Raw genomic sequence first — 26,791 nt, forward strand, 5'->3', positions numbered from 1 at the left:
GCTCGTGCAGCGCGAGGACAAACTACTGGCTGCTGTGACGTCAGCAAGAGGGAGGACAGATGCGCCTCTCAAACTGCTCAGGTACCGGCAGAAAAGACGATTTTTAGAAGAAGGTTGAAAAAGATTTTGTGATTTCTTTATATGGTCTTTATGGCGAAGTGCATAGCCTATATTATTTTAAAATGGGCTGAAAAATATAGGTGAGGGAAAGCTTTTGTATTTACTAACAAAGGATTAAGCCTATTTTAAAATTAGGTCTAAAAGTTGATATTCATATTTTGGACTGGAAGTAATTTTTACTAGACAAAGATATTCAATTTTTTTATACACAAGCATTCAGTTTTTACAATGATGCCTCAAACTCACATCCAAATTATAGTGACGGTGACATATTGAGCAACTTAAAATAAAGTTTTGAGACATTTCTTTAATCGATAAATCATAGAGAGACTCAAACACAAAACATGCCATAAGCATATATTGACAGATGCATTGATCCAGCTCTAAAAGTATTTTAACTTCCGGTAATTTTGAGGTTTGATATGCTGTAAGTTACATAATGAACTGAAGAACTTGAAATAGGCTATATCCAAATGTATGACTTATTAGAGTAAATTGAATGCTCTGCTGTTCTTATGACCAGATTTTGGTGCGTTATGCAACGGCAGGAAAGGAAACAAAATAGTAATTTCATTGGGTGTCCCAGAAAGCAAATAAGTAAACAAGCATGTGTGCCTTTGGCGCCTCTGTAATTAAATTGGAGTCATACAAGTTTTATGTATGTGCTTTTTATATATATATATATTTACCATTCATCAATACACCAACTCTGAGGAAAATATCCCTGGAGTTATTCAAGGTGAACACCAACATATAGAAAGCTAGCAGAAAGGAGCTTGATGACTCATCCAGTCTGCCAAACACAACCCCTAGAGGTTTCTTACAGTTCAGCCCACAACACTACAAAGTTAAACAGCTCTAGCGTCCCTAAATCAGCCGTTCTATTTGTATTTAATTGTTGACGTGCATGCGTGAAAGACAGTCAGTGTCATACAGGGGTTGAGATGACTAAATGTCTAGACTGTTGACAGAGTTACTGTGTGATCAGACTTGAGTGTAATTGGATGTCAAGCTGCTTAAATGTGTTTGTTGTTGTACACAGATCAGACTCTATGGGGACAGGAGTGATAGAAATCATTTTTCACACTGGTGTTTATTTCATTACTGCGGCCTAATGGCTCAGCAAATCGTCTCTGGTTGTACTGTTGGAGGAAGAGGTTATTGTGTTGGGTGAAATTATGACCGTTTTCCTGCAGCTGAAATCACCTGTAATGTGAGGCTAACATTTCTATTTTCAAGTGTGCTGTGGATGTGATGCAACTGTCAAGTTTGACGTGGTTTAAGTGCTTTCTCAGGGAATTGGAAAAAATCTGAGTTTGTAACAGCAAAAATGGTAGCTGAAGGAGCAACAATGTTGGAAAGGTTTTTTTCCCTTGGCAAGGTTATGCACCTCAAAATGGTCCAAGTCTCATAAAGGGATAAAGAGAGGTCAAGTATTGGAACTCACTTTTAGTTAAAAGGAAATTCAAGCTACACTTCAGGGTAATATTTTTGATTCTAACGCTGGGGTGAGTTTGAAATGTTTTGCTCAGTAAAGAGCCCCTCGTACTCAAACACAATGGAGGCTCATTTAGAGGAAAACAAAGGACCACCTTTGACTCTCAGCAGCGGTTGACCTCTAAAACACTGGCCAGCGTCCTAATTATGCAATGTTCCCGAACGAAAGAAAGTTTCATGTCTCCATCCAGTGCTTTCTTCAGGCATTGTGCATTTTCACCAATGCAGAGCCTCAGACCACAGCTGTCTGTCAGCCGAGCAGAAACACTAAACAAACACAGAATAATGGCAAGACCGCTGAGAATTCAAAAGAGAGAGAAGCAAAAAGAAGTGTGAGAAAGAGCGAGGGGAGAGATGACAACCACTGGATGGCAAAGTCAACATATGATAGGCTATTCATGTCCCACCTTGTATATTCTCCTATTTTCCATCTCTTCTGTTTGGTACTTATACTGGTATGAAGGAGCATTTTGGATTATGTCTCAATACGTACAACTCATATTTAAGAGTTATGGTATTTCAGGTATAAATAACAAACATGAGAAGACCTCTAAGAGAATGATGTTTACACAAAAAGTCCTATTAAGTGGTTCAGTGAAGCAGAAAGGTCGGGTGCTGTGAGGGGAGATGAGTCGTTATCCTGGAGGTCTGAAGACTGATCTGCATGACAGGGCCCAGATGGACCAGCAACTTCTCAGAATATATATGGAAGAAGAAAAAAAACATGCACAGGAAAAATACCATCCCCCAACTATCACAACGTCTCGTAGATAGAGAGAGGAGGTGCTGCAGGAGCAGGAGAGATGAGCACAACATATGGGACCATGCAGGATTCACTGTCAATCAACGATGCAACATCTGCTGCATGCACACAGATATCATCACGTCGCGCTTCGGCAATAAACATGAGGAATCCAAAATGAATTTATCAGCTAAGAGAAGCAGTTGGGTTGATTGTGTCACAGCAATGGTTTTTGAAAGACTGCGATTAAAGGGGAGTAAAAGGCAAGAGTTTGTTGAAAAAAATAAATCCAAATAGGGACTTTTCTTTTCAACTATAATTCTGCAACCTTGCTCTTTTAAAAAAAAACGTAGCTTAAAAAGAATAATAGAAAGGATGAAATAAAGTAAATTAGCCAGAAAGTCAGTAAAAATGTCAAACAAAAAATTATACAACACACAGGTGTAAAAGCATAAAAATAGAACCAATTTATGTTATGAAATTATCTTTATTTTCATAATGTCAGGGGAAATAATAAACTATTTAGGCCTGTCAAGGACAAAGACATATATCTTGTTGTCGGCTGAGCAGTATTTCAAAGTTTGGCACTCCAGTTTCACATATTTACAAAAAGAAATTGTGGCATCTAATTGAGTATTGCTATTCTTTTGGAGATTAGAGGCAGAACTCTTCAGTTAATGCCCTTATAAATGAAACAAAGCTGAACACCTTTAACATATCCACAAGTGTAGAACATTTAGTCAATATAGTTTACAAGGGATCGAATAAATGTCAGAAAACTATGCTTTAAATTTGGCCTTTCTGTGAGTCTCTGCACTATTTTAAGCTCTCCTCACGTCTGCCATATCTCTGACATGGGAGTTAAGAACTTGGACTTGGATTGGATTTGACTGAATCCATACAAGCTTTAATAATAGCTCCCTAAATCCTGTTTTCAGCGGTATGGCTGAACAGCCTCAGGCGCTCAGAACAAACTGTCAAGCACCAATTAATTAGGTTTAATTAGAGAAGCCAGTGAGATTACCTTGTATCCCACCATCTGCCCCCCTGAAGGAAATTCTCCTCCAGCTAAACTTAGACGGTAAATATTTGAATGTATGAATGAGTTGTTGTTTTGTTATCGTGAGTAAACAAACTTTCACATACTTTGTTTTCTCTGCACTATACAGAGCGATGAAACACGTGTATGTTTTTTTTTTCTCTCGTTTTTTTTGCTGTTTCCTGGTAAGGCCCCCGGTGTTTGGATCCGAGCCATGCTCACTTGCCAGAGCATGTGGTCTCCATGGCAGCCCATTGGGTTACACAGTAAACACCTCAGAGTAAATGAATGAACCTGTTTTAATCCAATAGGAATCCCTTTCTCAACTCCTCAACCAGTCACATCCTGTTTCACAACACGGTACACCTCGCTCACAGTTATGAGTAATGGGAATAATTCCCCCAAGATTAAGTGTGTGTTGATTTTAAAGGTAAAGACGAATGTTTTCAATGTGAGAGCATGGGTTTCTACGTGTGTTTGATGTACATGTGTCACAATAAAAATAGTGAATATCGGTTCATGAAGCATTTCAAATCACAGGTGCTTCACAAAAGCCCAGCAGAAGGAAATAAACCTTTGTCACATGATCAGTGTACGGAATACATGCATACAATGTACATATACACACACATATATCAAAAGATAATAAAAAACATATAAAGGTACATACACAACCCTGTGCTGATGTGAGGATTTACTACAGAATATTCAGTGTATAAAACAATACTTGGGGTTATTAGAAGTTATGAAATCACTAAGTAGAGCAAATCTCAACTCCATTGTTTACAGTACTCCCAGCTCTGTCTGCAGTACATGTAGTATAGATTTGTATATGCTAAGATGGTGCTCTTCCCTGATTGATAATGTTTAATAATTAAACATATTCTTGAGTGTTTTTGCATAATCACGCCTGTGCAAAATCAGAGCAAACTACGCAGAAAGAGTCTCTTTTCATTCTTTTGCTCAAACACTGAAATTAGTGAATACTGCCACTGCAAAATCAGTACCGTTCCAAACAATATTGTTAGTTTGTATCTTGCTGTAACTGTAGTATATTACAGTATAAAATAATGAATTAAGTCTTTTTAACTTATATAAGCAGTTTCATTTTACTTAATCTTTCTATAGGCTACGTCTTTAAAGGTTCTGTGTGTGGGCATTATGGATTCTTCTTCAGCCTCTTGGTACCTGGTCATTTAAAGACAATATGGCCGTCAGACTCAAAAATGATGATGAACTCAGACAGGATTATGATCTGAATCCTCCATCAGGTTCAAACCTCAGCTAGGTGTGATATTTTACACTTTGATGAGGGCCTTTAGAGGTAATGGAGCTATGATTACCAGAGTGCACTGAAGTGGTTTGGAGCTGACTGTGGCACAGTTGGGGTGAGTGTCTGCATTCACAAATCTGGCCATACCATGGTTCTCTTCGGTTAACGGTTGGCCCATTCTATCAGATCCATTCAGATCTTTGGGGAGAAAGTGGCACACACTACAGGAACCTCTGAGTCATTCAAAGGAAAGAATAAAAGGGATCAAAAGATTGACCGTCAGAAAACTGGCTACAGCAGCATCAGGCCACATTGGACTGTGTTCACTAAAAGAACTGCCAAACCACAAATGTGTCAGCCTGGCATGATGAACATCATTACCTTTCTGTCTTGTAAAAGTGAATTAGATCATGACTGTAAAATTTAAAGTTGTATACCAATCTGGAGGTAGCTTTAGTGGACCATGAAATCGCTCCAACTAGAGCAAACAGTTTTGTTTTTTTCATATTAGTGGGATTAGACAATGTGATAGCCAGATGCAATGGGAACATATTTCTGGTTTGTGTTTTGTTTTTTAATGTAGCCTATAATGATGTTCCACCGATAATGATGACCTTTGGCCTCTGCAGCTTGTGCAATTCCATTGGTTGTCTTGTATCACACTGTGCGATGTGAGAACATAAACAAACCGTGTTCTTCTTCTTCTTCTAGAGGGCTGTCTGACTGAGCTGCATTAACTCTGTAAGTTAACATCGTGTGCTAAAAGTCTGTCTACATCTGTCGCTGCGGGCCTCTGCTAGGTAAAACAAGTATCGCTGTTACTCCTGTTTAGGCAACAACAGCAGCATCTGCTTAACTTTATTAGAGTCTAAGATAAATAGTAACATTACATTCCTGTTTGAGGCACAGTATTTTGCAATTCCACAGCTCCCTGAGGTCACTTTGATTTGTATTGTGATCGTTTTTGATTGCTGTTGTAGGCTTCACTTTTGGAAGCGTTTTCTTTGTTCAATAATTTGCATTAAGGTACATTTTTACGAGCCCCTGTAGTTCCAAAAAGTAAAAGTAAAACGTTTTTTTTGTTGTTTTTTTTCACTTTTTGGGACTTCAAGGGCTCAGTACATTTTGAATAGGCCTGCTTAATTGAATTTGTATTATTTTTTAACCAAATTGGATTGTTTCTTTTATCTTTACTTGGTTGAAATAGAAATACAGTCCTTATCTTTAACAATTTGTGATTTATGCACAATATTATTGCCAAAAGAACGCATTAACCACACTAGATGCTAATTAAAAAATAAAATTAAAAAAAAGTAGTCATGACAAATGTTCCCTCTTCTCACTCCTTTCTATGTGCCTCTTCGCCTGTCACATCAAATCAAAGTCAAGTCTCTTTCTCGGCTCATTAGTTTGTGTTGGGGTGGATTTAGGTTCCGGTGTGTTCAGTGTCCTCAGAGGGTTTTAAAGCAAACAGCTGGCGGCTACAATTCCTCAGTGAAACACCGCCATCGTGTGGCCTGGTGGCTTAAGGCAGCTTGTTTTACCATCTCTGGGCTATAAAGAGCGGTAGGAGCTATAAATGTCTCGAGAAGCTATTAGGTCATGTTTTCTGGGTCTTCAGGGTAGCGATCAACCCACGGGAAACAGTGAACTCATATTTTAAGCTGAGTGTTTGAAAATTAGAGATAATGGTCGGCTTTTGTCTGTCCTTGTATCTAATCGGCCTTTAGATGATAATGATGCAGATAAAAAAAAAAAAAAGCCTGATTTATTTAGGCTATTATTTGCAGGGTAGCCTATTTTCTTTCATAATAAAATACATAGATATATAAGCCTACTATTTAGGGTTATAAAGGCATCAGCGGAGGAATATAGGTTGCATAAGTAATTCTAATCTGGATCTAGGCCATTTTTTTTTTTTTTTTTCACTATCAGGAATTTAATGTCAAACCATCTGGCTGCAGAAGTGCGCCTTAAAATTGCACAGATCGTCGGCCTTTGCCATGTGAAACGTACGGGCAGTTCTGAGGCATGGTGTTTCATCTCTCATGCACTCTGTAGGGCAGCTCTTGTGATGCTGCCAAGAAGCGCTGCGCCGTGTGAGAAATCAAAGCGCAGGCGTGGAGTCGGGAGGGAGCCTATCTTGCGCAGACTGGGTACTGTACATGGCCATTGATGCTGCTGGATAGATGTAGCCCCTGATGTAAATAAGAATGGCGAGGGCAGCGGGTCTAACATGCCGCGTTTTCTCTGCTTGACATCGGAGCATTTTTATGTCGCCTTCGGGATTTTGCAAAGCGCGTTGGCCCTATTTTTCCTCGTTTCCATCTGAATCCTGCCTTGACAGCTCGCCTGATGGTTTTCATTTGACACAAGAGCCAAAGCAGACGGGCGGCTTCTTCTAATAAACACTCGGGAAAAACAGGTCATTATGACCTTAGAATCCTCCAGGACAAGAAAACCATCGGATTGCGTTCACGCGGCAGCTGTCTGCTTGCATCTTTTGCTTTGGATTTCGTGTGCCGTGTCCGGTGAGGAGGATCATCATCAGTTCAGCGTTGAGGTAAGACAAATGGCCTTCCCTGCCTCCCCTAGTTATCACAAATGACCGCGCTCTCTTCATCCCCACATCATCTGCCTCGGCGTCAAAAAACATACATGTCGTCTCCCCCACGCTATATATCCGTGAGCTCCATTACCATAACGGAGAACAACATGGATGTATTGTAAGCCTATCAGGACAGCTCACGCACTTTTAAGACGAAAATATTCCTCATTTGGAGAGTGCAGTGGAACAGAAGGATGCTCACTTTATTGCACTGCGGGTCCATGAGCCGAGCTGATCCAGCCCACTGATCCCCAATGTGCAACCTAGATATGATTGGGCTATTTTAGCAGAGTTTGCCCTACAGCGAGATGTTCTCACTGTTAGATTCACTTTTTTTTTTTGATAGGCCAATATGAATTCAGACACGCTTTGGCAGCATCATAGTGTTGGAGGAGATTATAAACATTTACAGACACCAAGTTACATAATAGGATTTTTTTTTTGTTGTGCCTTATTAATAGATGTCATTTTCATCTTCACCTCTGGCTCCCCTCCCACCAATCCGAAGAAATGAAATTGTTGAGGCTGGATCTCACACACACATACACAGACATCATTATTCAATTTTATGGTTCACTGGAATGTGCCTGATATCTCTCTCGGAGATCTCTGCCTTTGAACAAACACAACACACGCAGAAAACACACCCACAGGAGGGAGAGAGAGAGAGAGAGAGCGAGAGAGAGAGAGAGGATGAAAAAAGAAGGGATAAACAAGGCGTTTAGCTCAGCAGAAAGAGGGATACAGGCAGAAGGGGGAGGGATGGATGGAGACAGCTAGTCAGATTAGCTATCTGGAGCATTTCTCATAGGCTGAGTGGTGATGGGTTGGCAGCTGGTTGGCGTGCAAACAGCTGTGGATAGCGTGGGCACCGCATGGCCCCTCTGCTTCAGGTTTGATTCTGCCTGGCAGTGACCCCTACATGATGCTCGGTTTCACCTCTCCCTTCTGTATGTAGCCGACCTCTCGCTTTGTAGGACAAGAGGAGGCAGGGCCAAAAGACCTGCACATGTACACTGACCAGCAGCCGCAAGACACAAACACTGACTAAGGTCACTAGAAGGGATGCAAATGCAAAACAGTTGCACTTGCAATACACATTTACATGCAATGTTTACTTCATGAAATCCTACAAACATGGGATATTGTGAGCAGCTCATTTAAGCGCTCCATTTAAAGAAAAAATAAACATAGTGGTGGTAACCTAATCACCTCTTGTCAGATGCAGAATATTACATGTTAAGTCATATTCATATTTTACTCCGGGTGTGCCAAAGAATAGTATTTCAACAAATAACACATTGTACTAATTTAACAGCTACTGTTTTTGTGCCATCAATCTCAACTCACTCCAATGCAGAGGAGGAATGACTGTGTTTGGGTTCGACTCGCAGCAATAAGTGAAATATGAATATTGAAAAAGGGAATGTTTCAATACGGATGTGTATGGGACCAAATCTAATCAAACACAAATTCAGGAGAGTCAGATAACTTCAGCTAATGAGAAGTTTGAATGCTCAGTAAATCACATACAAATCATCATTCTCGCATGTGCCAAAAAAAAAAAAGACTGCCTGAATTATAAAAAAGAATATATATACCTTTCTGTGACACACAGCATGCAAACGTTGGGACGTTTAGCAGATTGAGCCCCGCGTACATGAGCCCCGCCAGAATGATTCTGCCAATCAGATGTAGCCTCAGCTAGAGTCGGCTCAGATTAGTTTTTGTCAATCTGGTGGAAACTGAGAGGTTATTGAGCACGATGGCTGAGAAAGGAGAGAAGAGGGAGAAAAATGTGGTTGACAAAAAACCTTGAGGTCGATTCAGGACATACAATGTTTTTAACACAGCAGGTACTGTAAAAAAATAAATAAAAAAATTGCAAAACAGCAGGAACACACAGGAACGGTAACATTTAACTAATATTCACACTTCAATGTGTATCTATTTTTTGCATGACATATCATTGTAATTTAAAATGTTAACATGAGTCACAGATTGATATTATATCATGTAGCCTCATCAGACAAAATAAACAGAATAGACTTTCACTTTGATGTATTGTACACACTGTTGATACATGTGAATTACGACTTCAAACTTGCAAAAATGGAATGCACAAAATCCTTTATGGGATTTCAGCTCTTGGCTTGTCATCTCTATCCCCATGTCACATTTTCCCTCCCACCTTCTAATAAAGACAAAGAGTGTGAAACAGTTCTTAAAATAGCCACAGTTTGAAGGCCCACATCTTTCTTCTTCTCCCGCCCTCTTGCAGGGATGGCTACAGAGGTATGGCTACCTTCCCCACACAGAACCGGGAATGTCCGTCCTGCGCTCTGCCCACACCATGCACTCAGCCATTGCTGCCATGCAGCGGGTCTATGGCCTCAATGTCACAGGGACACTGGATGAGAGAACCAAGGAGTGAGTATGCACACATAAGAAAAACACTAGCTGTTATGCACTAGGCTGATAATGTGACACCAATGCAAATTCTCTGCTCATTCATTTAGAATGCAGCAGGAGTAGTTATCAATATTTCAATGAATTAGCGAGAGACAGAAATAGAGATGCTCTTTTCACCCCCCGTCACCTCGCCTGATGCAACCTCAGGCTCAGGTTTTAACACTTTTCCTTCTTCTCATTTTGCATGATGATGCAGTGATATCACGCTGAGGTGAGAACAAATGCTTTGCCTACATATTACATGTTTTCTGTACTTGTGTTAACCTTACGTGGTGAATGAATGAAAAACAACAACAATGAATTTCTTTGCAGCTCTCATTCACATGTTTTGATCTCACACTTGTATCAGTTGCTGTAGTTTGTAGTAGTTTAGTTACATTTTGCACTTTTTTTGCTGCTCTGATTATCTGTCACCTGTCAGGAAGAGAACTACTGAGTTCTCTTCAGTGCTGTATGTTTGTCTTGTGATGGTGTTTGCCTGTAAACTTTCATGTAGCAAACTTAATTCACACCTCTCCTTCTTTTTCCTCTTCTTCTTCTTCTTCTTCTTTTCTCTTTTGATTTTTGTCTTGAAGTTGGATGCAAAAGCCTCGTTGTGGAGTTCCTGACAAAATTAAAAGTGCTTCGAGGTCGCGGAAGCGGAGATACGCGCTGACAGGACAGAAATGGCAGCGTACACACATCACCTACAGGTGAGAGATAGTGGAGGCAGTTGTCATGGCGACCATTGAGTTTTTCCGGCGCTTGTTGTAAGGTTTGGATGTGCCATTGTTAATTTTTCACAGCTCTCCTCCGTCTCTCATCTCCCTCTGGTGTCACATGCTCTCTATTGTCATAGAGACAGCCTGCGCACATCACATATGTGGGTGCACACACACAAAAATAAAGTCAGAATCACACATTCAAAGTAACACACACATACACCCCTGTGTGCTGTGAGTGTGTGTACATTTCAGTGTATAAATAACATGCCTGCAGAATGGAAAACTAGATAAGGCATTTTTTTTTTAACCCTCTTTCATTTGTTCTTTTCTTTTCAAAAAAACAAAACAAACAATCTTAGCTGAGTAGCATGAAGATTGGAGGCTTTTCTCTCCTTCATTTAAAAACTGTTTAAATTGTGGCTAATCTCAGCAGAAATATGCAAACTCTCATCTTATCTCGCCTGATTAAGCTCCAGTTTTTAATGGGTTCTGAGGAGGACTGATAAATGGCGTCTTTGGCACAACTTGCAAATTGACAGGTTACAGCAGTAATAGACGATAACGCTGTCAATTTATTCAAATCCTTCCTTCCTCCACAAATTTGAATTGATGAGCCACCTCTCCTAATGGAATGTCAATCAGTGCTGCTGCTGCTGCTGCTGACTGCACTTTATTCATGAAAATGAGTGGAGAGAGAGAGAGGGAGAAGATTTCCCATTCCTCTCTGCCTGCCAGGGACTGATAACGACTCCTATGTTAAAAGTTCACTAAAAGCTGCCGGCTTGAAATAGTTGTGTCAAGTGCAACTTTTCTTTTTTAGAGTCTCCTCATTTTGAGAAGTAAAAATTGTTCTTTTGAAATTAATTGGATAACAAGGCACTGGTTTAATGCAGTGTGACTGTGTACTTTATTTCTGCTTCCCTTGTATATTTTCTTCCCGCTAGTTTGGAATGATGTGTACTTTTTCACATGATGAAATCAGGCCTGCACAAAACATCGTGTCATTGCAATATGAGCATTCACAAAAAAACGCATTGGAGAATTCTGAGTTTATCAATGAATTTAATTTGATTAATGAATAAGAACAGGATAAAGTTTAATGTAAAAAAGCCATGCTTTTTTAATCAGCATGTGTAATCTTTAGCGATAGAGGTAAGTGAGGCCCAGGTATAATGGCCATGCTTTCAAGTCATTTTGATGCAGTCAAATAAAGCTCCACTAAGCTACCAGCTCCCCTCAGATTCAGTGTTTAAAAAATGCTTTTTGCATTTATTTTTTAGAATCAGGAGAGGCATGTTGCAAAAAATAGGTATTGTTTCACACATTGAGTTCAACAGGTTGACACAGAAACTGTGAGTTAAAGATAAATATGAATTATTTTCACACTTCATATTGTTATCACAATAATGAGCAATGTTGTAGCACATTGTATGTTTTTTACATCATGCTGGCCTACGATAAACACAGCCTAGGAACTACAACCTTCAGAGTGTTTTCTTCTTCTTCGCTTTATATTCCCACTTTATAATCATTTTCCTTGTTTCATATCCACAGCATCAAAAATGTCACGCCAAAGGTGGGTGCTCGAGAGACCCATGATGCCATCCGGCGGGCATTTGACGTGTGGCAGGGTGTGACTCCCCTCCGCTTCGAGGCCGTTCCATACAGCGCCCTGGAGACTGGCAGGCGCGACGTGGACATCACCATCATCTTCGCTTCAGGTTTTCACGGCGACAGCTCGCCATTCGATGGGGAGGGCGGGTTCCTCGCCCACGCCTATTTTCCCGGCCCAGGCATCGGAGGGGACACGCACTTTGACTCAGACGAGCCCTGGACCCTCGGGAACCCCAACCATGATGGTAAATCAAAGAAAAAGTGGGGTTTAACTTAGATCTTTAAAAAGAGAATGTGGTTGGTGTGTGGGTAAGGAAAGGCAACAGAGATCCTTCAGTAAAAGAGAGAGATGAGGCAAAACAAGGAGAGACCAAATAAAGAAGTATGGCTGAGAAAGAAACAAGTCATCAGGAGAGAGATAAGGACTGATCGAGAGGATATATTGGAAATGCAGATGGCTGGGCAGGAGGGCAATATGACAGAGATGCTATCACAGAGTAAGAGGGATGCTTAACCAAAAACAAAGAATGTAGAGACGTCTTTGATTGGGCTGTGCTCTGTAAAGACGCATCACCCCATCTGTCAGGATTTTGATTTTTTTTCTTTTTTATCCTGCATAATAAGCTCTTCAGATGACAGGATAGAAAGCTTTGCTATTTTAAGACGTCGTTTGCTGGCACATGATTATGGCTACTCTGCTGGTAGTGAATTTGATGTATCTCAGTGGTGTACTTCAAGAGAGGTAACACAGGAAGCAAACAACTGCCTGATGTATATCTAATACCAAAAGTAGAAGTCAAAATATTGGAATGCAACGTCTTGTTATGCTTTATTATGCTATGAATTATTTCATTTGATCACCTAACACATTTACAGTACCCTCAGCATGATGGTATGGCCATTATAATGGGTTATGTTATGTAATATATATCGCAGACAGAAAATGTATCGCGATGCCATTTTTTTTCCAAATTGTTCAACCCTAGTTTGGTGTGCTGTGGCATTGTATTGTGTTTTTTTTTTAGGTTGTTGTCATCCATTTTATGTGTGTGTTATAGTGTGTGTGTGTGTGTGGTAAGTCAGGTAAACATTGCATGGAGACATTTTTTTCCGCTGCTACATCACCTGCGCACCTAATCGGTAATCACAGCCACAGGCAGCAAGAAAAGAGAGTCATGTGACTGGGGAAGGGGAATCAGGAATCAGAAGAAGCCACACAATTTTTTAATCGTTTGTGTGCGTGTGTGTGCAATAAAGAGTTAAATGAGTTGGAAATTACTTTAAGTTCCCTCCAGTGGTTTTTTTTGGTTGCTAGATTGCCACTTCATAGGTCATAAAGGAAAGTGAGTATTAGTTATATTATATGGTTTTGCTACATGATGCTACATGATGCTCTTTTGTGTTGTTTGTTGTTATGTTGCCTTTAGGGCCAAATAGTGACGAGCTATTGTAGCTCTAATAGGTCGACTTAAAATGTAATTATTGTGTCATGTTTTTGTTGTGTTGTGTCGTTCTGTCATGCTGTTACAAGTTTAACAGGTTACCTCAGATTAGTGAGTTGGTTGTTTTGTTTTGTATTCTTGTGATTTGTTTTGATTTGTTGTGTTGTGAAATGATCGGTGTACTAGGTTAATAGGTTTTTTTTTTGGTTTTTTTTGTTATAGGTATAAAAGGTGGCAGAGTTATGTTGTGTCATGTCATGTTGTGTTATATGAGATTTTAGGTAATGTGATCAGCGATTCATTTAGGTCATGTTATTGCGGATGGTGCTTCAGCATAAATAGGAGGAGGCACGGAGAATCATTCAAGAGAGAGAAGACGCCTTTTCTTAGCTGTGTATCCACACACTCTCTAATTAACTTACCTACAGGGTGCCAGGCTTGTCAGAGCACCACCAGGCTACTTTGCTAATACCCATACAGAGCAATACACTTCCATTTTATCCTCCCATTAGTGGAAGAGGAGGGAAACAGCTCACATTGTGTTTGTTCTGGGAAACTGCTTGCCACCCATCAGCTGCTCGCCCGCCCTCTCCCTCACTCTCTCTCTCTCTTTTTTTCTCCTCAAACTCTTAATGGTAATTGTCTCAGACTCCCGAGTCAAATTCGTGTTCACCCTTGCGCGGTGTCCTACGGTTATCTGCATGGAGCATCGAGGCTGAATCTGAAAAGCTCCTGTCTCCGCTTATGTGTCTGGAAAGCCGTGCAACCTTTAATGGGCTTTCACAGCAGCAGTTGTAATTGTAAATGTTGCATGTTGACATGTGCGCTAATGGTAGCTTGGGCCTGTCTCTTGGGAGCCCTTGTGGGACAGTTTTGGTGAGGTGGAAGAGGCTGGCTGTGTGAGATTAATGGGGGGGGAAGGGGAGGTGTAACCTTTTAGCTGCTGGCTTGGGGGTCAGTGGTTGTTCGTTGCAGTGCTTCCGGCAGGAGTGCATATCGTGTTTTAAAGGGCAGCAATCTCCTGGGGACAGCTTCAGTCACAAGCTGTATGTAAACGGCGTACTTCTCTCTAAATCAGTTTGACACCACGAGCTGAGTGCTGACCAACGACACTACCCATGACATTCTTCCTTTCCCATGTATCTGCATGTTTTTGATTGTGATATATGAACCAAACCCACAATGTTTTCATGTGCCATGCCAACAGTCGTGTGTCTTCCAGTGCATTATAAGAATGTTTGCTCTGATCTTTTTGTGCTCTGGGCAGCAAACAGCAGAGTGTGTGTCCCTCTGCTCCCTGTGAGCTGTGGTGCACATGTGGCTAATCGTCTCTCACAGAGGAAAAGAAGAAAAACAACGGTCATGCTTTGCAATTTTACCTCCAGTAAATCTTTACTTGCACTATTGAACCACATCAGCTCAATACAAGAAACTGTTGGACCAGAGGGCTGCAAGTAGTGATTAGATTCATTGTTGATTAATCAACTGGTTACCTGTCAATTCTGTGTTTAATGGTTTGTTTATAAAATGTCACCGATAGATGAGATCTTAAGCTCAAAGAGAGAATGTTTACCTTTACATTTACAGGTTTTATCGACAACATAGAAGTGAGACAGAGGCACTTAAGATCTCTTAAGGAAATCTCTAAAGGTAGCTTTCTTAAACAACTTCAGTGGTGAACTGGTTATCAAAACAGTTGTTGGTTTATTTCATAATCAAGGAATTGCCAGAGGACTAGTGCGTAGGCTGTTTTTTTTATTGTTTTTTTTATGCAATGTGCCTACACATGCTCCCACATATCTTATTGTCTAATCTCTTTGTTGGATTCCTGAAACACATTTGCGTTATGAGCTCGACTTCCTTTTTAGTGTAGTACCTGGCACAATAGCCATTCTATGTGTAAGACAATAATGTATAGCCTTTACAGGCGGCTGTATATATATAGATGCTGAGTATTTTCACAGATGCCTGATTGTCCACGTTAAATGTTTTTCTTTGTGTTGTTGTTGATGTGTTTCTTTGCTTTTTACTGTCTTTGAATGTATTTTCTCTACTCCTGTTTCATAACAGAATATATCATATACATTAATGTCTCCACCTGGCACATATTGTGTGCTGTACTATCTGATGTTTGAGTGATTTTGCACTCACAGTGTTTTTTTTTCTTCTCCTCCAGGTAACGACCTGTTCTTGGTTGCTGTGCACGAGCTTGGCCACGCTCTCGGTCTGGAACATTCGAACGACCCGACTGCTATCATGGCTCCTTTCTACCAATACATGGACACAGAGAACTTCAAACTACCTCATGATGACCTACAGGGCATCCAGAAAATCTACGGTAACGGTAGCTCTTCATAATAGTCTCTTATTCTGTATAATAGAGTGGATGTAGAGGATAAACAAGGTCAAACATCTCCAGAGAGTCCAGCGACTTTCAGTCAGTGCTACAAAGCATTTGCATTTTATTGTTTCATAACTTCATTTGAGATATATTATGAAATCTCACCATACTAAAGCCTTGAAGTGACTAAGTTCCCATAACAAATGCTGAGGCAACAATGAGTAATGTCGGGTTGAATGCCAGTAAACAGCATTTGTCTTGTCAGCTGTTAAAGAGAACAGCAAACAGGTGTTTTGAATACAACATGAGTCAGAAAACAGAGCTAAGGACTAAGTCTGTGCCAAAATTGAAGATGCTTTGGTCAAAAAAAAGTGTTAACTTATGCAATATTCCTCTTGGCAAAGACCCAAACGTAGATCAATCTTACAAACACAGAAAAGCTGGACAGACAAATGCAACAGTGCAACCAAAAAGAGCTGCAAGGACGATCTTTTTTTTTTTTTTTTTTTTCTTTTTTCAGGTCCACCAGATAGAGCACCACAGCCTACCAGGCCCCCGCCCACAGTCCCTCCACCTCGCTTCCACCCTCCCTCAGACCCTCGTAAACATGACCGCCACGCCAGACCCCATCGCCCTCCTCAGGGGGCCAAGCCCTCCAACCCCAACTCCAAACCCAACATCTGTGACGGAGGCTTCAACACCCTGGCCATCCTCCGACAGGAGCTTTTTGTGTTCAAGGTAAATGAAAACATCAGCTTGAGCTGCTTTTTAAGCAGTTTTCTGCAGAGATGATGTTGATGATGATTTTTCTTTATCCTCTACTTCTATAGGACCAGTGGTTTTGGAGGGTGCGGGACAACTCAGTAGTTCCAGGCTACCCCATGCAGATCAACTACTTCTGGAAAGGCTTGCCTCCCAAAATCGATGCCGTGTATGAAAACAGTGAAGGGAAGTTCGTCTTTTTTAAAGGTACTAAAGCAACAGTGTATATGTGTGGTGTGTGTGTTGGTACCCTAGTAGGTTTTGAAGTGACCACTAGTAGTGCTAAAGAGCAACGCTCCATATGATTGGGTCAATGTTAGGTGATCCTGTGAATAAGCTGTAGCGCTCACATGAACATGTGAGAGCACAAAGTTAAGGAACATTTTTCTGTCACTTGTTTCTTACTGTTCAGTTGATTAAAAAAGTGATGCTGTTAAGGCGTTGAGAGCTGCAACAAAATCAATGAAGAAGAAGCCTGCTGGTTAGCAAACATGTATGTAAACAATCAATGATTTACAATATTGAAAGGATACGCTCTGTTAATGTGTTAGAAGCAAGGAAATACATTTGACCAAATCGGAATTTTTGTGAAATCATCAAAACGAAACATCCACAGGATACCTTTAGTTTTATTTTACAGATTAGATGTTTTTATTTGTTTTAATTCAGTGGTTACAATCATCAAATACAGCAAGTAAACACACACAATCAGAAAAAGTCTCCTTCAAAATAAAACATGAATAAGCATTCTTCCTTCAATTCTAAGTAAAAAACACTAACAAATTTCAGTCATGATATTTTTCCACGACACCCTGATAATATATTTGTTGACAAATGAAAGAAAAGCAAAAAAAAACAAAAAACAGTTATTTTATAACATACAACCTCTGCAGTTAAATGTGTATATGTGAGCTCCTCTCACAAACAGTAATCTTTCATCGTACATCAGTGACATCGTACTGGTTCACTCTGAGGTTGTTATGCATTCTCTACGCTAACAGAGAGGATGCAGGTCCAGTACAGCCCATCCATCCTTCCATCAGGCAGATTAACATGACATCTGTCACCCAGTGGGATCAGAGTGCCTCATGCTTTATTTATTCACTCAGGGGGACTTAGCTGCTTCTCTGTCTGTGTGCGAGTGTCTTGCTACTTACTGTGAGCGCGCCACGGCAAAGCATCTCTCCTCGCTCCGCCTGAGGCACTCATGATCAAACTGAATTAAATGCAACAATAGCGTCAATAAAAATGAAAACAACAAGTCTCAGCGGAGTTGCGTGCGGAGTCTCATCTTGTTGTTTATTGTATTAAAGATAACACCGCATAGATTTGCTGCCGTGCAGTATTTTGTCAACGAGTTAATACATCTTACCTTCGAAATCACATCGAAAATGATTTGACTGACTGACAGAAGAAGCACACAGAAGGTCCTGAATGAGAGCTAGCAGTGTTTCCCTGCAGTGTACTTTTTTAAGGTCATCTTTATGATAAAGTCTCTGTCCCAGAGTCGCCTAACTTTGTGTGTGTGTGTGTGTATTTTAGGAAACCGTTTCTGGGTCTTCAAGGACACAACTCTCCAGCCTTCGTACCCTCAGGACATCTCGCTGTTCGGGAGCGGCATGCCCACTCAGAGTATCGAGACAGCTGTCTGGTGGGAGGATGTCGCCAAAACCTACTTCTTCAAAGGAGACAGGTCGGTGTGGAACGATTATGAGCGTTGTTTAGAAGTTAAGCTGTTGGATCAATCGAAAAAAATCACTATGAGTGATGGCTGGAATCTTTTTCTCCTGTCGATAAACGTTTTTCTTTTTGTGTGTGTGTGTTAACAAACTGTGAATAAAAACATCACAGTACACATTTTAATCTGGTGTCATAATTAGAGTTAATTTTTCACCTTTTATTCCGCTCCTCTTTATTGATGCAATCTGTCTGCCTTTGGAGCTTTTAATGATTGTAGAGGCTGTTTTTTCTTGAGGTATTTAATTATTTTTGCAGGTTTGTGGATCAATACATCTTGCGTTTTTTTGGCAGCGATTTCCTGGCGTCTTTCACTGCTTCTAAGCGTCTACATCTTGCTTTTGAAAGCTGCCTTTTCAACAGCTGATCAATTCTGCTCATTGGCTTTTTAATCCATAATGACCTGATGGCAGAGCAGAAGTTCTGAAGTTGTTAAATAATTCAGTCTACTTGAAGACATCTCTTGGTTAATTCATGGTTTTAGTTAGTTACATGCTGTTGGGCATGAAACGAGGCAGTCCTTCCAAAATCAGAGGATCCGGCGTTTATCTATCGCAGTGATCTTAAAATTGAGTCTGGACAGTGTGACTCACATGTTTGTTCAGCTGTCATGATAAATCATATACGAAGAGGTCAGGGGACCGTGTGGTGAAAGCTTGACAAAATGCTTTGTCATGATACTGTCATCCCTCAACCTGCTGCTGCACATCATGACAAACAGGACGTTCTGTCCATCGTCTTGAACACGATTTTATCTCTCTCTCTCTTTCTCGCTCTCTCTCTCTCCCTCGCTCTCTCTCTCTCTCTCTGATATGTGACAGGGTGTTTGTTCTAATTCCAAGAAATGACACTGTGTAGCGAGATTAATGTGTGTGAGCACCAGGGTATGAGAGGCAGATCAATCACAACAACCCCTGAAACAGATTTGTCTGGCAGAGAAACACAGTATGGATGATTGATCGGACGCTTTCTCTGGTTACGTGAATAAAGTCAGTCGGTTATTATGCGAAGAATTATGACCCACAGAAGTCCCCAACTGGTTGCCATATCAAATTCAGAATCAGTAAAGTCTTTGTGCTAGTAGGCGACGAAGCCCACTGAGATTTGAGCTGTTGGTATGTGGACTACTGTTTTGAAATGTTAAGATGAGCATTGAGCTGCTACCGTCTTGGCTTTTCTGGAACTAGACGTGATATTCGGTAATGAGGGGTGAGATGAAAATAAGTGAGGGGTTAGCAAATGCTTAGCAAGCAGCTAGCACTAGCTTGGTCAGCAAGGTGTAACTGTAATTAAGGATACTGATTAATCGGTACGCTGCACTCACCCTTTTTTGAGGATCCAACCTTAGGGTACTACGATTTAAAGCATATCCTGCTTTTTGGTCGTTTTGCTCTCAATGGAAGCATTATTTAGAACATTAACTCAGAACATTAACTCCCAGCTGTATTGAAGAACACGTGAGTTAGACCATAAACTGAACTTAAAAAACTGTTTCAAGTGAAAAGAGTGCTCATTTTGCAAGCAGTGGGGTCCCCCCTGCTGGCCATGAGAAAGAGTGCAGGTTTAAGGTTTCACTACATCAGCTCTCCGTTAAGATCCCAGAGGGAAATCCTACTTAAAGGTCACATATTATACTCCTTTTCAACAAGTTTAAATAAGTCTCGGACCTCCCCAAAACGTGTCTGTGAAGTTTTGTTGCCAAAAATCCACTCTTATCCTGTATTTGATCATGCCTATAAACCCCTCTATTTCAATCCTGCTCAGAACAGGCTGTTTCTGTGTCTGTACCTTTAAATGTAAGTGAGCTGTTTCTGACTAAGACCCTCTGGAAGGGCTTGGGTGGCTAGGGCTTTCTCGCTCCATGCCCAAATGTTTACAGTGAAAAGGCAGACTCAGAGGGCAGAGCAAACAGCCAGCAGTGGGAGTGTCACCCACCTGGGGGAGGGGTTACTGCCCTTTGTGATGTCATGAAGGGAAAATCTCCAAACGCCCTGTTGAAGCATACATTTTCTGAAAAGTGGAGCAGGCAAAAGACACAGAAGATGGACTTCTATCATAATTGGGGGTTCTGTAGACAGGCTAGGGAAACATATTTGTTGTATTTTGTGTAATTTGCATAATATGTGACCTTTAAATTACACTATAACTGATTCATTTTCATGATGTAGTTGAAGTACTTTTGAAAAGCATGAAGTTTATCTTCAAATAAATATCTTGACATTATTCAATCAACATTTTGTGTGTGTGTGTATGTGACCTATTTCAAGTTTTTTTTAAACTACATGGTCAGGTGTTTGTCACGTGACATTTTTATATATAAAGTCCCAGTCTGCAAATGTAATAAATGTTTTTTTTTGCTTCTGTTACATTTCAGTCAGTGTGTGGGCATTTCTCTCCTCTGCAATAGAAAGGAAATCTTGGCTGAACATGCTGTACACCTGGCACTGCTTTTGAAAAAGCCTGGATTCAAGAGTGCAAAATCCTCTCACACTTGTCTTGATGATTTTTCAGTTCTGTCCCTCGGCCTTGTTTTAGGTCCATTTCAAGGGAAAGACAAAGCTAGACTGGTTTGCATGTTACAGTCACCAGAAGTAGAATAGCCAGTTTATTCTACAGTATAAACTATAATATATAATATGTCTTATGTGATGGTTTCTATATCTATGTCCAGGTGTTGGATAAATTAAACTATTATCACTGTGCTGTTTTGTGTGTACTCAAAAAGTGGCCTCCTTCTTTGGATTGCTCTTTGTTTCTGCACACGTAGGTGTTTGTAAGTGGTTCATGTCTCTGGTGTGTATGTGTGCTGGAATGACTAGTTTTTCTCTGTGTCCTGTTGCAGATACTGGAGGTACAATGAGGACATGAGGACCATGGATCCAGGTTATCCCAAACCAGTCACCATCTGGAAGGGCATCCCTGACTCTCCACAGGGGGCTTTTGTGGATAAAGCTAACGGTACAGCATCTGTATTTATGAACAGACAAGACCAGTCAGTAATTATGAAGCAAAAGAGAACATTTTACACACTAGCATTGGTTAAATATAATTTGTAAGAAACAGTTGTAACAGATCAAGAGTAAATCCCTCTAATACTTAAGAGAGATCTTACTTGGAATTGTTTTTGTCAGGTTTTTGTTGCTTTCTTTGAGTTTTGAATGAATCAGCTGCAATGTTCTGAAATATTTCTCTTCTTTGTAAACAAAAAACAAAGCTGCAATATGTCAGATTATCTGCATTAACTCTTCATGGAATATGCAAAATGATGATTTAAAAAAAAGGAACTGAATGCACACAGAGCTTTGTACTTATTGAGTCATTTTGAATCCAAATTTAGATTATCGTTGTCAAGTTTTTTGCTTGTTTGCAACTTCTATGAAAGCAAATTAAGTTTTTTTACTTTGTTTTAAGTCAAATCAAAATTAATCAGTAACGACATTCAATGGAGCAAACCAAATGGACATGATCTTTTCAGCTGCAGATTGTGTTTTATTTTCAAGGCTCTTTAAAAATAAATACAATAAGTTATTCCTTTGTGTCCCCCACTCTGTCCCAGCAGGTTTTACATACTTCTACAAGGGAAAGGAGTACTGGAAGTTCAACAACCAGTTGCTTCGTGTGGAGCCTGGCTACCCGAGGTCCATCCTGAGGGACTTCATGGGCTGCGACGGTCTGCCTGCCGACCCCGACTGGGACTGGAGCCCCCCTGTTGCGGAAGAACGCCACTACGACAACGGCGACGTGGACGTCGTCATCAAACTGGACAGCACGGGGGGCACAGAGAAAGCAGTGGCCATCGCCATCCCCTGCGTCCTGGCGCTGTGCATGATGGTCCTCCTCTACACCGTTTTCCAGTTCAGGAGGAAGAGCACACAGCGCCACATACTGTATTGCAAGCGCTCCATGCAGGAGTGGGTGTGAGGGGACTGTTACTGCTCTGTATAGAGAGGGGTGTGAAGCTCTGATAAAGGTCTAGTTATTACTTGAAGCCCTGAGTCCAGTAATTGGAAGCACTGTAAAGGGTGCATAAGGATTGCCATGTTGGCAGATTTTAAAACTGCTTGAATTCATAACGTGCAAGCTGCAAGGGAGCGAAACGATCAGCAGAACTCAAATGAAGACACAGTGAGGGAGCCACATCCCCTATGTCCAACTAATATGTATGTATCTGCTTCGACTTTTTTCTGTATCTTGGAATGAACTCAATTAAGTGAGACAGAGTTAAGCTACTGTAAGTGGGACCTTTGTCTGTCCTCGTCTCTGCACGCCGCTTAAAAAGCCCCCTAGCACTAACTTCAGCGGACAAATTAGATATAGGCTTCTACTTTACTTTCATTTCTTAATTAAATCGCTCTGAGCTGTGCTTTTTTTAAATTAAGGGTCCCTATAAAAGATTATTCATTGTGTGGAGGACTGATACACAAACCAAATATGACCTTTTTTCTTCCAAAGAGGATTACCGCTCGATGTTGTTTTGGATGGGATCACTTTCCTCCATGGATCGAAACATTGTGGCATCATAACTCCGATTTTTTTTTCTTTTTTGCCATCGGTATTCACATCCACCCGTCTGCTCTGTAATCTGTGGGGATATGAAGCAGCCGTTAGTAAAAGCTAGAAAACTCAAGACTGTTGTGGCGGTCTATCTCCAAAACAGGGGCCAACAACCTCTCTGCAATATTTATGAGACTGCCTTAATCACGGATTGCTTAAACTCCCTTCTCTTTCTCTCTGTTTCTCTGGTCTGGAGCCTGGAAAACTGGGGTGGTGGAGGGGCACAGTAGGAATATAAACAGGCACTAATTACTGCCCATAATGCAATTTTCAAAACCAGTAATTAAGAACAGTTTGATCCACAAAGGGTTCATCGCTCTTGAAAACGTGCTAAGCTGTGCTAAAAGCCTGATGGCAAGAAGGCTTTCAGCTTTGATTTGCTGCCTCACTAGGGGTGGGGAGAGAGAAAGGGAAGGTTAGTTGTTGTGTGTGGGTGGAAGAGACAGTAATTACCCACATTATATATGTACTGTATCATACTCTCGTGTCGGTTTTAAACAGCTAACAGCTAATCATGCTTCCCTTTTTTTTTTTTTTTACTGCCATGTTTTGACTTTAATACTCTGAACAGTGTCGGTCCATACGTTTGTAACATTTGAACTGATCCATATTTTGTCTCTGATTTCAACTTTTTTACAAGGTTTGTAAGTTTACATAACATTTCTCATCAAACTGGAGGCAGGGCAGGAGGAGAGAAAATGGAAAGAGAGGTAAAACCATACTACATGATGCACCCATTACTCAAATGAGACTCAGACAGTGTTCCTGTAAAAAAAAAAAAAAAAAAGGATTCATCATCACTGCATATCTACTTTGTATCAGTGGCTGTTGCTGTAGCTCAGAGTGCTCCATCTTCACACTTTAGTTACTGCAAATCATTTGTGAGGGAATGCAAAGTGGCGGCATTGTTGTAAAGAAGAAAAACAATATAACATGAGACAAAATAACCTGGCAAATAAATGAAACGTGTAGTTGTCTGAATTCTGGATTTCAGAAAAAAAAAAAACCTAATTCTGCTGATGCTAAAACCAGGTTGTTTTATGCACTGCATTATACAAAGAAATGTACTAATGTTATATTAACAAATTACTAACAAATGTTTATAAAAACTAGTCTAACACTGTTTGGATTAACAGGCATATCTGAAAACCTAAACCAGCTAAATGAAGTCTGATGACGAATGATCGTCAACTTGATCACAGTCTATGAGGTTAGAAGTATTTACAGCTGTATGACATCAAGCATAAACCAGGATGTGATTAATAAGTGAGTATGACAGACACTTAAGTGACATATTCTCTCTGATGTAAGATGGAACGACACTGAGCAGGAGCTCTATTCTCTTACTGTCTATTGTATAAAAACACAGCAACACACAGCCTGGGTCCTCGTGAAATATTGTCTCGCAGTATTGCCTTTTGATTGCTGCCATACATGTGACCAGTCTGTGAGCATTCATGATGTGATTTTTTTTTAAACTGTAAACTCTCTTCTTGGTTTTCTCTTTTTTTTTTTTTTTTTAACTTGAAACGTTCATTTCCATAAACTGTACAGGATAAATGCATATCTTCCGTTGATATCGAGACAATGCCATTTTTATAACGTACTTCAGAAGGAAATAGAGATTTAAAATATACCTATAAACTATCTACAGGATCAATCTTGATAAGATGTGCTTGAATCTGTCTTGTTAAGGGATAATAACTGAAAAATCTACATAAGGGCAATGCATGCCGTTGTTAAATTAAGATGTCAGCCTGTTGACCATGGATCATTCAGTCTTTTCCATTCTGGTTAAATGAGGTGACAGATTCCTGTCCAATGCATAAACGCATCCAACTGTCATGTTTTTTAAACCATGTGAAATGACTACTTTCCAGTCTGTCCTCCCTGTTCCAATCTCCAGATGACATCCAGAGCGATGACAAGAAAATGTACACATTTGAAAAAAGAAAGGAGCATCTCTGCTTTCCTGCAGCGGTGCAGATTCGCAGCGCCCACCAGTCCATGTTGATTCATGACCACTGTAATTTAAGGAGGAAGCAACAACCTTTGGCTCAGTGTTGTGTGTGATGTCTTATCAGTTTGTGTGTTTGTGCTGAGGGTTTGACGGCTCCGGCGAGTGTGAATCAAAGACGACCAGTGATGCGAGTCAGTACTATATTTATTGCTGTATTTATTCCTCTGTGCTCAGCACCTCAAATCTTGCATTGCATTGTACTGAGGGCGAGAAGCTGTCAATAAAGTGGGTTTGAAATGCATTCTCTCCCTAAAGTAATTTTTCTTCTGATATTGCTTCAACAACGACATCAACAACAAATCACCTGTGTGAATATCTCCCGTCTTTAAAAAGGTGGACCTCAATCTTAAAAAAGGACAGCATAAACACAGAGGTCTCTTCGACACTTGCAAGTCTGACATTTTAGAGATTGTAAGAAAGTCTCACTGCTCTGACCTGTCCCTGTTTATCTCCAGACTCCGCAGTGCTCTTTTCACCCTGCCTCGACACACACTGCAAAGCAAGTCATTAAAGGAAGTAGATGAGCTTGATTAGACGGCAGTCGATACGCCAGAGAAGCAGGGCGCACAGACGAGGAGAGATATGCAATAATTGCAATCAAGATCTTCTACACAGCTACACACAGAATATATACTTCAATGTGTTTGAGAAGAATACGTTTTACATAATGTGTCGATAGACGCCGAGTGTGTACTGTCTGCTGGAGAGAATTGGGTTTTCAATCCTTCATTCCATGGATAAAGAAAATGTGTGTTGTAAATAAAGGAGTGCAACTTGAGTGTGTCTTTATACACTGATATTAGACTGGTGAACTGTTGTACCGTTCATGACCTCTATAGTTATCTTCTCAAGCAAAGTGACTGCCCTAAGATGCACAACAACATTCCAGCAAAGAAGATACATAAAAGAAGGTTTCATGCAGGAAACTTACATTAAATCCTGCACAACTTACATCAACTCTTTTCACCCAGGTCAAAGAGTGTGTTTTAGATTTAGCATTAATACAGCATCAGGGAGTACACACAATAAAGCTCAGCAGCTTTTCATAATAAAACTTGATCTTGTGAAGACTGAGTACATCACATGTTAACAGGGCAAGGCAAGTAGAAATAAATCCTTTATATTGCAGTTGATAGATAAGCAAGCAGGACTTGTTCTTGCTGTAGCTAATTTATTTGAGGGCCTCACTGCCGCTCTCTAGCTTTAATAATATAAAATATACTTTTGTTACAAACTTATATTTAATTCTAGTCTTTTACCTGTGGGCCCATGTATCCAGCTGAAACTTGAGTGAAATGTGTATTCTTAAAACATTTTGATATAACATTTTGAAATCCATTATGTCTTTACAAATTAAAAACTCGAAGCATATTATTGAGTAAGTAAAGACAATCAGAACGAGACACACAAGTCTTACCCATCGCCAATTCAGTTTAATGGATCTTCACAGGGCCGCATGACAAGCCTGATATTTTGTATAAATTAGATTGTAAGGGAAGGGCAGCATTCACTCAGACAATCCTCTCATCACTCCCTCTTCATCCACAGAGAGAGAAACCGTCTCCATCTGAAGCATGAGGACTCTGCTGCTGGCCACGGCTCTCTTATCAGGACTGTTGGGCTCTTTGGCAGCCCACTATTCTGCTCCTGTTCCTTACCATGCCTTCTGCAGAGTCATGTGGTGAGCCTTTTCATACCTCTTGTGCATCTGAAAATGTTCTTTGTTTATAGAAATTATATGTACAGTCATTTTGAATATAAGCTTTGGACATTTAACAAATGTTGAATGTGTCCATCCTTGTTTACGTCTCTTCTTCTAGGCTCTTTGCAAAACCTTGTGATGAAATTGGCACCAAAATAGTTCAA

General features: G+C 40.4%; 1 protein-coding gene across 7 annotated transcripts; it reads left to right on the top strand.

Annotated features, from left to right (window-relative positions):
- The first annotated feature begins 6,637 nt into the window (after nucleotides 1-6,637).
- On the top strand, nucleotides 6,638-25,703 carry mmp16b (matrix metallopeptidase 16b (membrane-inserted)). 7 transcript variants are annotated; one of them, XM_065954204.1, is made up of 11 exons: nucleotides 6,641-7,234; nucleotides 9,561-9,709; nucleotides 9,948-9,962; nucleotides 10,327-10,443; nucleotides 12,010-12,314; nucleotides 15,688-15,855; nucleotides 16,373-16,590; nucleotides 16,683-16,821; nucleotides 18,157-18,307; nucleotides 21,194-21,309; nucleotides 21,908-25,166. In XM_065954204.1, the coding sequence occupies exons 1-11, from the start codon at nucleotides 7,103-7,105 to the stop codon at nucleotides 22,270-22,272; spliced, it is 1,875 nt and encodes a 624-aa protein (XP_065810276.1). In that variant the 5' UTR covers nucleotides 6,641-7,102; the 3' UTR covers nucleotides 22,273-25,166. The 7 variants fall into 7 exon arrangements, with proteins under 7 accessions (XP_065810279.1, XP_065810276.1, XP_065810280.1 ...); XM_065954205.1 differs by having other exon boundaries at nucleotides 6,645-7,234; nucleotides 21,911-25,166; XM_065954206.1 differs by having other exon boundaries at nucleotides 6,647-7,234; nucleotides 15,688-15,849.
- Nucleotides 25,704-26,791: the final 1,088 nt, after the last annotated feature.

This window comes from Labrus bergylta, chromosome 4, assembly GCF_963930695.1.
Source record: "Labrus bergylta chromosome 4, fLabBer1.1, whole genome shotgun sequence".
In the NCBI taxonomy this organism is placed as follows: domain Eukaryota; kingdom Metazoa; phylum Chordata; class Actinopteri; order Labriformes; family Labridae; genus Labrus; species Labrus bergylta.